This window comes from Rosa rugosa, chromosome 6 (assembly GCF_958449725.1).
Source record: "Rosa rugosa chromosome 6, drRosRugo1.1, whole genome shotgun sequence".
Classification (NCBI taxonomy): domain Eukaryota; kingdom Viridiplantae; phylum Streptophyta; class Magnoliopsida; order Rosales; family Rosaceae; genus Rosa; species Rosa rugosa.
Genome location: NC_084825.1, coordinates 47,347,232 through 47,362,740, shown reverse-complemented (window position 1 = coordinate 47,362,740; position 15,509 = coordinate 47,347,232). Strand labels below are relative to the sequence as shown.

The 15,509-nt window shown below is 39.4% G+C and overlaps 1 protein-coding gene and 1 non-coding gene across 2 annotated transcripts; one reads left to right on the top strand and one right to left on the bottom strand.

The window, feature by feature from the left end:
- Positions 1-11,167: 11,167 nt before the first annotated feature.
- TRNAP-UGG (transfer RNA proline (anticodon UGG)) lies at positions 11,168-11,239 on the top strand. Its single transcript has one exon. It is a non-coding gene; the product is annotated as a tRNA-Pro (tRNA).
- Positions 11,240-11,375: 136 nt separating this feature from the next.
- LOC133718350 (high mobility group B protein 1-like) lies at positions 11,376-14,146 on the bottom strand. Its single transcript, XM_062145179.1, has 8 exons — positions 13,983-14,146; positions 13,429-13,523; positions 13,200-13,328; positions 13,048-13,105; positions 12,901-12,945; positions 12,451-12,531; positions 12,285-12,365; positions 11,376-11,563 (listed from the first exon to the last, which is right to left on the bottom strand). Exons 2-8 carry the CDS (start codon positions 13,497-13,499, stop codon positions 11,522-11,524), a joined length of 507 nt encoding a protein of 168 aa, XP_062001163.1. The 5' UTR covers positions 13,500-13,523; positions 13,983-14,146; the 3' UTR covers positions 11,376-11,521.
- Between the last annotated feature and the right edge of the window lie 1,363 nt (positions 14,147-15,509).

Genomic DNA, 15,509 nt, shown 5'->3' with positions numbered 1-15,509 from the left:
CCCAGATTACTTTATCATGATATCAGAGCGGGTTACCCACGTGTGCATGCCTAACGGCCACACGGGCTCCACGTCACCCAAAAATTGTCCACGTGTATGGCTTGAAAATTCGCCACACGTGCGGGGGCGTGTTGAGAATATATACATCCCACATGGGAAAAATGGGACATTGCCTATGAGTTTATAAGGGTTTGGGCCACTCCATCTGTAATACCCGAAAAATTCAAATTAATGTCCGATGACATTTTGGAAATGATTTCGTAGGCGTGGGCACGAATACGAAGCTTGAAGGAGTTGTGGAATTAGTTCGAACGATTTTATTTCGAAAACGAACGTTATTTAGGGGGTCTTGAAAAGTGACTTCTTATACGTTCAAAATTTGGGAAAACTTCCTTCATGAAAGTTGTAGAGCTCGTCGATACGAGTTCGTGGACATGTGGAACGCAATATTCGGAGTTCGTATGAATAAGTTATGAATTTTTGAAATTTGGGAATTTTCTATAAATATCGAAAAAAAAATCAGAAATTTCATTTAAGGACGAAACATTTTCATTTTTGCTGAACAGTCCCCCAGCTCTCTCCGTTCTCTCTCTTCCTTCGACCCTCAGACCCGACGGGTCTTAGTCGACCCGACCCGGCTTTTTCACCACCCTCCAGCCTCCTCCGTCCCCGGACCCGGGCCTCCCTGGGATCGCCGGCCCACGACGAGCCTCCCTCCGGTGTCGTCTCGCCCCGTCGCTGCTCCCAGACCCGGATCGAAGAAGCCAGCCAAGAGGAATCCGACCCGACCGGAATTCCATTTTTCCGGCGTTGCATGGGCCGATCGTTCCCATTTTCGTGATCTCCTCCTCCCCCTGATCATCCCCATATAGGCCTTGCATGACGATTTTGGGTGTAGAGTGCTTGATCAAGGTTTGACTTTTTTGACGGCTCTGATTCAATCTGGAATCAGATCAGACGCTCCGGATTAATCCAACTTCAACGCTTGATCTAGGACAATCTAGGCCGAACCAGGCTTAGCTCCAGGTGATCGATGGATTTATTTGGCGGACGATTCGTGAGATTGTTAATGGAGCTGTTAAGAAGACGCAGCTGGATTAGAGCGGGTGATCCTACAGGACAGGAGAACCAGGACGGTGATCGTGCGGTTAGAGCAATTGTTAGAGTTTTACAGCAATTGTAAGTTGTGAGGTGTGTTATGCTCATTTGAGCTTTACAATATTGCTTGTGAGAGTGAATTGTAATAATGAACTCGAAGTTTCGAGATTTGGATTTTGTAATTGTAATTATTCATGTTTCGGATTTGAATTTACTATTCAAAATTCGGGGCGTGACAGTTTGGTATCAGAGCGTAAGGTGCATATTTGGTGATGTGTCAATACCTTCCGAGTGATGGCCCGTCTGCAGCGGATCCCCATCGTGTGCTCTTCGGTATTGGCTAAGTCATTGGGTATGCGTGAGTGTTGGGAGTTGTTTAGGCCGCTAGGTCGTTTTAGGAACGTGAATACCTTCCCTATAGTATTGACTTGGTTAATATGAATTTGTATTTGACTTATACTGTGTTTTAAGTGTTATACTTGTATTAGCCAAGCATACTATACTCCTTAGGTGATGGATATTCGAAGGGGTTGTACTTAGAACCTTACAGTTGTCTTGTAGGTTCGTATGGGAATAAGTTCAGTGGCCGCGAGTTACAATCCTTGAGGAATAGGAACCTCTTGATTCAACTCTGATAAGTCAACGAGGATTGTTGTATGGAAGTGAGGTTCTTTTGGATGTTGAAGTGTTTGGTTGAAGGCATGATGTGGACCTATGCACGTACCTAGTGTGGATACGAGTATTAATGGATAGAAAGTTGCCTTCTTAAGTTGGACGTACATATGTTTTTGGATGAGATGTACATGTCAAATAATAGATATCTTGTTTTGTAATGAGATGTCCTTGTGGAGTTTGTTAGTAGGGTTGAGGTTAGGGAAGAAATTATTGTGGTTACTTCTTCCTTGTGCTTGTAAGTTGTTAAGCAGGGTTTAAGGTGCGAGACAAGAATTTTATTTTGTGCTCGATGGTTAGAGATGAGAGACCATTGTTTTGGGTTGTCGTTGAGTACTATAATTCCTTCAGAAACAGGATTGTTGGTAGAATTGGAATTAGTAGTAGTTTTTGGTGATTCGGAATTTGAATTGAGTTCGCGAGATGTGTCTTATATACGTGGTTGATGTTGCTTGCATCATTTTGGAACGATACGTTACGATTCACAAGGAAAACTGGATTTGAAATTTATTCATTTGAACACCATGGGTTGATGACCTGACCGTGACTTGTGAATATAGTTTTGTTCAAGTGAATGAAATTGAATTTTGTGGCCTTTGTGTGGTGAACTAGTTTTCTTAAGTGTTGGATCGTAGTATGGAGATGGACTGCAGTGAATTTGAGGTTGTTTGTGTTTTAAGTTTAAGTAGGCGGGACACTTAAAGTTTTGAAATGGAGTTTGATCTTGGTCGGTAAATAATGGGGAGATTTAGAGTCAACTCTCTGTAAATGTTATTAGATGAGGGTGTGTTTCTGTGGTGATGGATTTTAGGAGAAATGGTTAAGTGCAATTTTGGGTATTGATTTTAGTGACTTTGTTAGGTATCCATAGTGGTTCAAGTGAATTACTATGTGATATGGAGTTTGATTCGATTTCTGAATCGCTAAATGTTAGGGATTGAATTGTGGTGAGTTTTTGTTGAAACAATTGATAGATGGAATTATCGAGATTCTATAAGAGTTGTAAGAGTAACTCTAAAAACGTGGGTTTTTCCTAGCTAACTCAGGATGTGTTTAGCTTTATAAATCCCTAATCCTATCGATGAAATTGTTGTGTTTGGTTTGACTCAGAGGATACTAGCTAGACCTCGATGCGACTTAATTGATTGTTGGATTCTTTTTGAGTGATTGTTTTTATTGCATCATTATGAAAGATGTGTGCAGTAGAGTTGTTTATGGTTTTGAAAATAGTATTGGGTGACCAAGGTTCGATCCTTGGTGTTGTTGTTGGTTAAACAAACAGGAAAGAAAACATGCACACCATCTTATTGAGTTTATATTACAAAAAAAAAAAAAAAAAAAAAAAAAAAGGAAAACGAGGACTATGCTATACTAAGCCTAGTCAGCAGCTCCGGATGGGTTGAGGCTGAGCTCAAGAGAAACGTTTGAGCCATTGTGGTAACCGCCTGAGCCACCAGAATAGTAACCAAAAGCGCTACCTTCCTCGGAAGTAGCCTTCAGGTTACCAAAGACGTCCTCGCCGTGCACGGGGAACAGAGGAAGAGTTTGAACCTCCTGGTGATCTCCTCTTCGTTGTTGCAGGGATGTTTGTCCTCCTGTTGTGCCAAAAGAGTTGTACTGGTATTAGTGTTGAAGTGTGAGGAAGAATACGAAACAAAATTTAAGTAAATAAATCCTTCATTACCAGTAGAATAGGTGGAACCAAAGTTGAGATCAATGGATCTACCATCATCAGTAGAACTAGTGGACCCAAAATTGATGTCAATGGATCCACCAGCTGGCCCAAAATTGATGTCGATGGATCCACCAGCACCAGTAGAACCAGTGGACCCAAAATTGAGATCAATGGATCCACCAGTACCAAGAGAACTAGTTCCCATGGGCACTGGAGCAGCCTGATTACACCTATTCATCTGCTTCTCTCGAGCCTTGACGTTCTGGAACCAAAAGTAAATGTTCTTACCCTCAACATGTCCATACTGGTTCAGCTGGAGACAGATCTCGTGAATGTGCTCTGTAGTTGGGCACTTAAATCCCTTGACGTAGTAAAGATCCTTGAGGATTCTTATTTGTTCTGGAGTAGGAATCCACCTGGTACGGCTTCGCCAGAAATCCATGTTGGCACTACTTCCAGCTGCTTGGGTGTTTCCTCCCTCCTCTGTTGGTTGCTGTTGTTGTGGTTCCATTTGTTGCGGGGTTTGGAGCTCCATTAGTTGTAGAGTTCGTGGCTCTTGGGTCATGGGGTGAGTGGATGTGAAAATCGAGGAATACATGGTTTAGTGTTTGAAGGAGATTTTGTTAGAAGGATTGGAGTTGTTGAACTGGTGATTGGAGATCTGAGATTCTCAGAGGAAAGATGAGATCGAATCTTCAAATGGAAGAAAAGATCTGAGAAAGAAGGATTGAAGATTTGGAGGAAAAGATTGAAGATCTGAAAGTTCAGAGGAAAGATGGGATTGAATCGACTAGATGGGAGAGAAGATCAGAAGAGAAGGATTGAAATTGATGAAGAAAGGATTTGAGTTTCGAGAGGAAGGCTGCAGAGTTTGAGAGAGAATGGCTGGGGAAAATTTCTTTTCTTTGGTGTGAACAGTTTTTCTCCAGGATGCACCTATTTATAGAACGAGGTGAGCAGATCTCCACCGTTGGATGGACGATCTCTGAGATTCAATCCACGCGTTGGATTAAAGTCGCCCCGAAAGCCGGAAAAGCTGTTGGCGCGTGGAGAGCGTGTAAGGGGACCGAGGGAATCTCGAGGCGCTGTGGCAGACAGCTGTAGCCGAAAGCAGATTTGACTTTCCGTAAATCACGGAAGAGACGTGTCGTGGCACGTGGAGTGTACCGACAGTTTGTGTTTATTCTATTGCTTTTGATAGAATAAATAAAAGAATTGTGAGGACAACAGCGAGAGCAGCTGGTGCTCTAGTGGTTGAAGAGCAAAGCTCTTGTACAAGAGGTCAGAGGTTCGAACCTTGCCTCTCGTTTATTTTTATTATGTTCGCTTATGACATAATAAGTATAACATTTGTACACATTATATTAAGCACAGCTTGTACTCCAGTGGTTGGGGACAAAGGTTTCGTGCAGCAGGTTGAGGTTTCGAACCTTGCCTTCCCCGTTATTTTATTTATGTCGCTTATGACATAATAAATATAACACGTGAGCATATATTAATGAAGGCAGCTCTTGCTTCAGTGGTTGGGAGCAAAACCTTCGTGTTCGAGGTCGGGAGTTCGAACCTTACCTCTTACAAATATTTTTGGATCTCGTATATGCTTGATGTACGGACGTATATACGGTATGTACGGTATACATACGTATATATGGTCTGTACGGTATGCATACGTATATACAGTTGTACGGTATGCATACGTATATACGGTCTGTACGGTATGCATACGTATATACGGTATACCTACGGTATGTACAATTTCATACCGTAGCCGAGCTAAAAAGTTGTGGGCCGAATAGTAGGCCCGAATAGTAAGCCCAATTTGGTTGGGCCTATTCAAAATGCGTTTGGTTCGGCCGATTGGTAGGCCCAAATGTTAAGCCCAATTGTTCGGCCCGAATGGTAGGCCCAAATGGTAAGCCCAATTGTTCGGCCCGAATAGTAGGCCCAAATGTTAAACCCAAATTGGTTTGGGCCGGTTCGAAATGTGGATGGTCCGATTTCTTCAGGCCCAAATGGCCAGCCCTAGTGCTTAGCCCAAGGATTGAGCAAGCCCAAGTCATCATCACTGGGTGACATAATTTATTGGCCTGCTTTTGGGGATGATTGTTTTGAGTGATGCATCTCTATGGTTGTAAAGAGTGGTGCATGCTTAAGTTTTACTATGGAGATTTACCGTGATGCTAATTGAGTAGCGAAACACTTTGTGGGGGTGTTTACTGTGCTTGTATGCCAGTACAGAGTAATGATCTATGTGAAGATCTATGTGATGATCTATGTGAGGATCTATGAGATGATCCACGTAATGATTTTGTGTAATTGATGTGGAGTGATGTTGAGCAGTTGTTTTGTGAATTCACATTGTGATGAAAGGATTTAGTGGCCATAGGAATGTATTTTTATACAAAGGGCCGTGGCTTTGTAGATTACTACAGATTTGGGAAAGATGGAGATTCTATGGTTAGGTCAACCTTAATCGAGAGGAATTGACTTACGCTCAAATTTCGGGACGAAATTTCTTTAAGGAGGGTAGATTGTAATACCCGAAAAATTCAAATTAATGTCCGATGACATTTTGGAAATGATTTCGTAGGCGTGGGCACGAATACGAAGCTTGAAGGAGTTGTGGAATTAGTTCGAACGATTTTATTTCGAAAACGAACGTTATTTAGGGGGTCTTGAAAAGTGACTTCTTATACGTTCAAAATTTGGGAAAACTTCCTTCATGAAAGTTGTAGAGCTCGTCGATACGAGTTCGTGGACATGTGGAACGCAATATTCGGAGTTCGTATGAATAAGTTATGAATTTTTGAAATTTGGGAATTTTCTATAAATATCGAAAAAAAAATCAGAAATTTCATTTAAGGACGAAACATTTTCATTTTTGCTGAACAGTCCCCCAGCTCTCTCCGTTCTCTCTCTTCCTTCGACCCTCAGACCCGACGGGTCTTAGTCGACCCGACCCGGCTTTTTCACCACCCTCCAGCCTCCTCCGTCCCCGGACCCGGGCCTCCCTGGGATCGCCGGCCCACGACGAGCCTCCCTCCGGTGTCGTCTCGCCCCGTCGCTGCTCCCAGACCCGGATCGAAGAAGCCAGCCAAGAGGAATCCGACCCGACCGGAATTCCATTTTTCCGGCGTTGCATGGGCCGATCGTTCCCATTTTCGTGATCTCCTCCTCCCCCTGATCATCCCCATATAGGCCTTGCATGACGATTTTGGGTGTAGAGTGCTTGATCAAGGTTTGACTTTTTTGACGGCTCTGATTCAATCTGGAATCAGATCAGACGCTCCGGATTAATCCAACTTCAACGCTTGATCTAGGACAATCTAGGCCGAACCAGGCTTAGCTCCAGGTGATCGATGGATTTATTTGGCGGACGATTCGTGAGATTGTTAATGGAGCTGTTAAGAAGACGCAGCTGGATTAGAGCGGGTGATCCTACAGGACAGGAGAACCAGGACGGTGATCGTGCGGTTAGAGCAATTGTTAGAGTTTTACAGCAATTGTAAGTTGTGAGGTGTGTTATGCTCATTTGAGCTTTACAATATTGCTTGTGAGAGTGAATTGTAATAATGAACTCGAAGTTTCGAGATTTGGATTTTGTAATTGTAATTATTCATGTTTCGGATTTGAATTTACTATTCAAAATTCGGGGCGTGACACCATCCATTACCAATTGGTTTTGGATGTGAACCCCAGATTACTTTATCATGGTATCAGAGCGGGTTACCCATGTGTGCATGCCTACCGACCACACGGGCTCCACGTCACCCAAAGTTGTCCACGTGTATGACTTGAAAATTCGCCACACGTGCGGGGGCGTGTTGAGAATATATACATCCCACCTGGGAAAAATGGAACTTGCCTATGGGTTTATAAGGGTTTGGGCCATTCCATCCATTGCCAATTGGTTTTGGATATGAACCCCAGATTACTTTATCACAACCATGAACAAAGTTCTGCTAGGATGAACTATTCTTATACTTATTGAGAATTTGAGATTGATTGCTTTTTTCCTGCTAGGATGTGAATGATGAATCTGGGTGTTCTACGATAGTTGTTCTAATTGGTGATTGTATTGGATCCGATTGTATTTGCTTGGGTTTAAGCAATTGGGTCAAAGAACTGGGTTTAAGCATCTTCAAAGAGAGAGAGACGATAAAGAAGGGAGAAGGAGAAACAAACATGAAGAGATCTTGTACATATTCCCTTCTTGTTTCAGTACGAACTCTTTGATAGAATTAGAGTTTCTTAATAGATGAAGAACCCATCTATCTATACAACTGCTTTCAATAAGATAAATTCGACTGGAAAGCTTGAAAGTGTCTATGGAACCAGAATGAAGTAAGAGAACATGATCAACAATATTCTCAAATATTTTAGTCGTCGTTGTACCATCTATCTTCTTTGGTCTCGTTCTAGGTACAAATAAAGAGAGAGAGACGAGAAAGAAGGGAGAAGAAGATAGAGAAAGAATAAAAAAAGAAAAGACAGACGAGTTTGGGCCTGTCAATTTTGACAGTAAGAATTGAAATGTCAAATCCACGTAGGATTTGACATATCTGTTGGAGTGAATTCATCTTTCATTTATAACCGTTGGGCATTCCATGTGGTAAATGACCACTCCATTGGAGATGGTCTAAGACCAACGGAGAGGTTTTTTGCCAGATGGACAACGCAACGGTAGGAAATGACATAGCAATCCATCTCCAACAGATCTGTTAGAACATCTTTAACAATGCTAGCCATTTTTAAGTCAAATTTTAACCAAAGTAGCTAAAAAGTCATTTTGGCTAGCCAATTTGGAAATATGTCTATATCAGTTCTCTCTATTTTAGCTAATTTTTAGTTTATATTATTTTTTAAATGAAGATCAAATAGTTTAAATGTATTTATAAATTACATAAAATAGCTCAAATGAATGCTTTAAATAATAGAGAGCCTCATCTCGCTCTCTATATTTAGGAGTGAGATAGCTAAAAGTTATAATAGAGAGCCATTTAGGAGTCTAGTGCAGCTGCTAAAATAGATAAAAAGCTAAACATGCTCTCTAAAATAGCTAAGGAGCCAAAATAGAGAGTCTGCTAAAGATGCTATTAAATTCTACATGGATTTGACATATCAACCTAATCTGTCAAATTTGACAGATCTCTCCAACTCTGTCAAAATTTTCTTTTCTCCCTCTTTCCTTCTGTGTTCTTATCTCTCTCTCTCTCTCTCTCTCTCTCTCGTCTTACCCAGAACAAAGCCACTCATCGCAAACCTTCATGAATCGTTCTCTGATTCTCGTCTCTCTATTTGTTCCTACCATACTAGAAACAACTATGGCGAATAGTCATGAATTTCTGGCAAATAATCGCGAAGTTCAATTTAGATATGAGATTTGGGTTTGGTGATTTGATGGAGATAAGCAAATTCAAGAACATCTGACACCCAAAAGCAGATCAAAATGAATCCCAATAATTCGATCTCTTTTACTTCTTCTGTTAATCGGGCTTTGCTTGTGTTCGTCCTTGAGAGAGAGAGAGAGAGAGAGAGGAGGAGGAGGAGGAGGAGGAGAACAGAGAGTTTCTTCTCAGACCCAAAATGGTTGCGGTTGGGCACCAGATAGAGAAGTGTGAAAAATTTTATTTTTAATAAAATATTTTTTGAAATTGAGGATTTTAGACCTTTGGAAGTTATGAGAATTCATATGTTATTGTTTTTTGAAAGAAATGGGGAGATTTAAACAGAAGGAAGAAGGTTGCAGAAGACGAAAAGGAATTGAGAAACAGAAGGAGAAGAAGATAGAGAAGAATGAGAAAACATTTTTCTCTTTATTATAAAATATTTTGAAAAAAAAAAAAAACATTTAAATTAGACTTATCTACTGAAGGAGAAGTATGTCAAAATTGACAATTGCCACCTCAACCTTCAAATTCAAATTTGACACAAGCATTTTAACTCAACCATTGGAGATGCTCTAAGTGGGTGGCTCTTACCCAATTGTACCAAGACCTTTTGTGATAAAAACTCAATACCTAACGGGTGGTTAAGTTGGGACAGTATCGGTACAATGGTGGGCCATGGGCCACGCTTGTCGCTGTTTAACATGGTATCAGAGCGAGTCCCTCTCTAATTGCGTCTCCAATTATCATGGGCCCGAATTTGGGTTCCAATATTGCCATTGGAATATTTTGATTGGATTACTACCAAGTGTCCGATGTGGGCCTTGGATTGTATTGACCAAGTCTCCGATATGAGGCTTGTGTCTTAATTTCCATTGTGGAAATTTGATTGTTAATTAATTTCACGTGCAGTCCTAGAGTTAGATTGCACCTGAGGGGGCGTGTTGGAGAGGAAAAATCTCACATTGGAGAAATGACAAAAGAAAATATAACTTATAATAAAATTAGTATCAAGTGAGCACACGTATGGAACCGCGAATCACTGCGACAAACTTCCGACAAGAATAAGTGCAAATTAAGAAAATAAAACCAAAACCCTAGCAAGTAGTAAACTAGGAAATAGTAAAAAGGGGTTTGGATTTTGGTGGGAACTGAACTGACATTAGGAATGATTAGTGTTGAGAATTAATGCATGGAATACAATTATAGTGATGGAAACTATAGTATATAACCATAATGATTAACATGGAAACACAAAGCAAAGCATATGGGTTTTTGTAGGCACAATGGGAGGAGAAGGTTTTCTATAGTCTCTGGCTTTGCTTTTGATCGATAATGATGGCACTCTTTAGTAGTAGTAGTCCACTTGCGAACATGTGACCATCGCATTCTCACTCTCAGGCGACATGCTCCGACATCCAAACGTATGAGCCATCATGGCTCCGATCTCAATTTCTCCACCACTACCACCACCACCACCGTGTGAGGATGCAGAATCAAACCCTACGGCTTTTTCTGTGTGATCGAGATCTGATCCAGTACTAATTTCTATACAGCCTATCTGTTTTTGATCAGACTATGTAAAGCTGAAGCCTCAGTATGTAGCATACACAATAATAGCTTGGAAAGTGGTTGCCCCTTTCATTTGTTCTAGAAGCCATTTTAGCTTTACTGTAATTTCACATCAAGCTTTGGTAATGATATTCCACGATCCACATACAGTGACACATGATTGAATATATCAATCATTATGTTACCAAAGAAAAAGAAGGAAAGAAAAAATTCAGCAATTTTATGGGGTGATTACCAATTTGTACTCAGCAAAAGGTTTCGGAACCAACATTGAATCCTGTTTCTGTGTTTGTAAAAGTGCAATTTATGAAAAATAGTATGTGCTACGCAACATATTGATACGGCAAAAAGAAAATATACTTTTTGTTACATAAACGAGGATTGAACTTCTAGTCTATAGTCGTAACTCCTAACACACTTCACCACCCCCTTCACCACTCTGACTTGATCCCAAAGACTTTAACAAGAGGGAGATTTTGGAAGGGTTCTTGTGTGCGCCTAGATTGGCCTTTGCTTTTCCAAAGACTATTCCCCAAATCAAGGTTAGAGCTTCATTTTGCTTGATTGGGTTGGGCCACTCTTTCAAAGCTTTCCCTGCAAAATTTTATCACTCATCGTTCACAGGCCCAGTGAACAAAATGTTTGTTTTTCTCTCTTTTAACATTCATATAAAGTCCAAGTTAGTATTATTAGATAATACGATTGTGGTGCATGTTCAATGTTCACTGCTTTATATTAGTCAGGCTATACCATTTCACATGAAGGGCATTTGGTCTAGTGGTATGATTCTCGCTTTGGGTGCGAGAGGTCCCGAGTTCGATTCTCGGAATGCCCCTTTTTTTATGTTCTTTTCATACACTGAAGTTTGTAATTTACACCATAAAGATTTGATCATTCATTTTCAATTTAGCTAGCAAATGCAAGGGAAATATATTCTGACATCCTGAAGGGCTACTTAGAAGCTTCAAGGCTTACATTCTTAATGCTTTCCTCTCAAATTAAAAACCATATTTAACATCAGTGAAAGATGTGATAAGTGAAAAGGTGTGACAATAGATTACAAAGTCCCAACTATTGGGCTTGATATTAATGGGACACAGCACTACAGCAGCTAGCTTCAATCTTCATCATCCTCATCATCGTCATCTTCATCATCTTCCTATAATTGGAAAACTCAATCTATGTTAAAGGATGAACATAGCAACTGCTGAGACAGGGAATATAGAGAAAACTAGCTTCTAGTTGGAATCTGATTGAACTATCTCAGCTGAATTAAATCTACAATAAGTCAAAAAGTTCATGGATTCATGGAAGTCAAAAGTTGAAGTTTAATTTCCATCTTTAGACCACCAACCATCCAACCCAGCTAATCATTAGACTTCTTGATACTGCAATGACTCCTGAGGGTGAGTAGCTAGACTGCTTTACTTTTTCCTAAAGAAAAAAAGGGAAAGAAAACCCCAAAATGTATTTTTTAATCAAGTACCACTAACTATAAAATGGCAATAGTGGAACACTCATTTCCAAGTTCTTGACTTGTTACTTTGCCAGTGCAGTGGCAAAAGCAAGAATGAATCATGAATTTTGTGAAAGTACATGATTTGGACATTAAACTAGTATAAAGTTTCTCGTAGGAATTAGAAGAAATGCAAAATTGGAATTCATTTTAGTGATTTTACCATTAAATGTTGGTAAGAATAATAAAATGCAGCTCATACGTTCGATCTACTAAACCAAGAGTTGAATTGACAGAACCCTCGAGGAACATAAAATGATAAACAGATATTCTCAAATATCATCATGCGTGCAAGATATGAAAAATATCAAAAACCAATGTAATAGGCAGTAGTATAACAAGAAGTCATAGCACTGAGGATTACCTCCCCACTCTCCTCATCTTCATGGGTCACGCTGGCTTTTGGTTTTTCAGGTTCTTCATCATCATCACCATCCGTATCCTCCTGATAGAGATTTAAGAGAGTCAGGAAAGTAAAGACAAAGAAACAATGAAGGGCCTGTTCCAGTCCTAGTACAAGTCAATTTTACCTGTTTAGTGTTGTAGGCATTCATAAGTTTTTCATACTCCGTTTTCCTTTTAGCTGCTTTAGCTTCATATGGAGCTTTCTCCTATCAATAACAAGTACAGAGAGGAATTAGGAAAGACATGCAAGAGACTGTTCATCTAAGAAAAGCAAGGAAGAATCCACAGAAAAATAATTGAACTTAAAGATACTCGGATATAATATGTCATTTGCACTGCACTCTCTTCAGTCTCTTAGTCTTAACTAATTGATACTGTCCTAGGTTTCAAACTTGGTACACAATCCAAGATGAGAAATTCAAATTCCCACTTTAAGCATTCAGGCCCCATGTCAAGTAACGCCAACTGGCAACTAAGAACTATACTTGAATGATATTGACAAGTATACACATCAAAGTTCAGAAGTCATTGAAAACGGTTATTCAGGTTACTTTTATATGATATTTACTACTTACCGCGGCAGACATAGATTTCCACTTTGCTCCGCCAGCTTTCCCCACCTTCACTCAAAGCAACCACCAGTAATCACATCAATATCCAACTCCATAAACTAAATACAACACTTTCTGCTAAATGGTAAACAAAGTAAGATAGCTGCTTACAGCTGACACAGCTTTCACATTCGGGTGCTCTTGCTTGTAAGTTATTCTGAACTCTTCACTGCATCAACATTTGAAAGCTAGCGTCTTATTAAAGGCTCTAGAGAAATAGTCAACAACGTGTTATCTAATGCCTAAAATATGAAAGTACTTACAGAAAAACAAAAAAAGCACTAGCAGGCTTCTTTGGTTTGTTAGGGTCCTTTTTGGCCGATTTTGAGTTCTTGGCCAATTTTCCGCTGCTCTTGTTAACCTCAGCCACTGCCTTTCGCTTTCCCACCTTTCTGAATTGAAGGAAAAAAAAGAAAAGAAAAAAGAATGACATCTCAACTTCCACTCCAAAAATTTATCAAGATAAAGTTAAATTTCGGTTTAGAGAATTGCCTGTCGTCAACAGGCTTCAATACTTCTTTCTTGTCCTTCTTCAAAGTTCCTTTGCCTTTGGCAGCCTTCATTATTGTTTCTTAATAGACTGATTACTGGCACAAAACAATTTAATTTAACATCACTGCCAAGTCCAACAAGAGCTATACTTGGTAACAATCGACAAAATCCTAAGCATGGACTTCATCAGATTATATGAGTGATCAAAGCTATAGAACCATCCTCTATCAACATCAAAATTCTAACTCTAACAATTGGTGATAATCAAGACCAAGTGATCAACTTCCAGGAAACTTAAGCAAGTTATACTAATAGTATTGATCAAAGAATAAAAATTTCTTTATTTTTCAGTGGTCAAACAAACAGAGTTCATACCCAGATAAAAAAAAAACACAACTTGAAAAGTAGACTGATCATGCACCCAGATGGTCAAAATTGCCAAAAAGCAAACGAATTGTACAAGCAAGTCATCCACATAAAATCAAAGCTCAAGAAAATAGTAAATTCTAGAGAATAAATATTCAAAATTGAAAACCTACAAGATCCTCACATACCTCTTGTTTTGCAGAGAAGGGAAAGCAGAAGAGAAGAGTAGAGAAGAGAAGTAGAGTAAAGCAAGTTAAAGCAAAGACAAAGGCGAAAGGTAAAGATATTTGTGTGGGAGGTGATCAGGTCCAGTAGAGAGGGGATAGAGGCAAAGGAGATATTTGTGGGAGGTATAGTACATGACACCTGGAGACTTTTTGGAACTATTGAGGTGGTAGGGGATACATGACACCAAGCTCAAACACTGGCTTCTGATTGGTCCACACCAAAACCACAGTCAAAAGTGTTTTTTTGGTACAAACTAGCCACAGTCAAAGAGTTGAGGTTTTTTTTTTTTTTTTTTTAATCGGTAGCTAGACACTCCGCCACCTCAGTTACGTTAATGAGTTGATAACAAATCCATTTAGTCAGTATCGAATTCATGAGGGTATCCTAACAAAGTCAAACTAATCTCTTGCCGTATGCGTATGAATGTGAATGTCCCTCAAACTTACTGACTACAAACTGATTAGAATTGAGACTCGAACGCTAAATATGACAGTTTTATGCTAGAACGCTCGATTAACCCTAAAACAACGGATGGTTAAAGTGTTGAGACTTGTTAATATTAGGTTTTTTTTTTTTTGTGGGACTTGTTAAAATTAGGTTTGGAGAGTGGATATCACAGTGATATTATTATTATTATTATTATTATTTTTCGTGAGTGTACTCTTGCTCTTTCAGTAATAGAAACAGACCCCGTCTGTCTGTTGACGAAGATATCGGTCTTCTTCTAAAACTGAAAACAAATGGATGGGCTAAAACCCATTTAATTGACTTTGGGCCAATCGTAAAAGTTGTTGGTATACTCGTTGTTGGGCCAATCGTATACCAACATTTGTAAGCTGAGATGTACTAATTGCATAGCTCGACATGAGTATGATTAAGAATCTCATACGAGCTGTTTACTAGCATTATACTTGAAACTAGCTAGTCCAGTTAGCTCTTCTTCTTCTTTAATTTTTTTTATTATTTATTTTTGTTTGCAACAGTAAGTTTGTGTGTATTGTTTTTTCCCAAATTAGCTCAAATGCTCAAAATCTATGTAATCGAAGTCGAACTAGGTGGAGTATAGAAAACTACGTATTTTTCTGTTCAATTATAAGTTTGAAAGGGTATAGTTAACTTTTAAATGTTTTCAAAAAATATTTCCTATTGAATTAATCGGAAATATTTGGAAATCAAACTAGAAAAAGAGTGGGATTATCTGAGTTCCACCTTTATACCGTCCACTGTATATTAAGAGTTCATAGCATACCTTCAACTAAGACTTTTGAACTAAGAAATGGAGTTCTTAGCTTGTGTATTCTACATTAAGAGTTCATAGTAACTTTAACCAACACGTTTGAGTTCACAGAATGAGGTTCTTTTGTGTAACAAAGATTTACATGAAATGTCTCTATCGAATGTGAAAAATCAACACATGATTCAGAGCACTCAAATTTGACATGAAAGACGTGGGTATCAAAGTAGGCACTTAAAAAGGAACCACATTG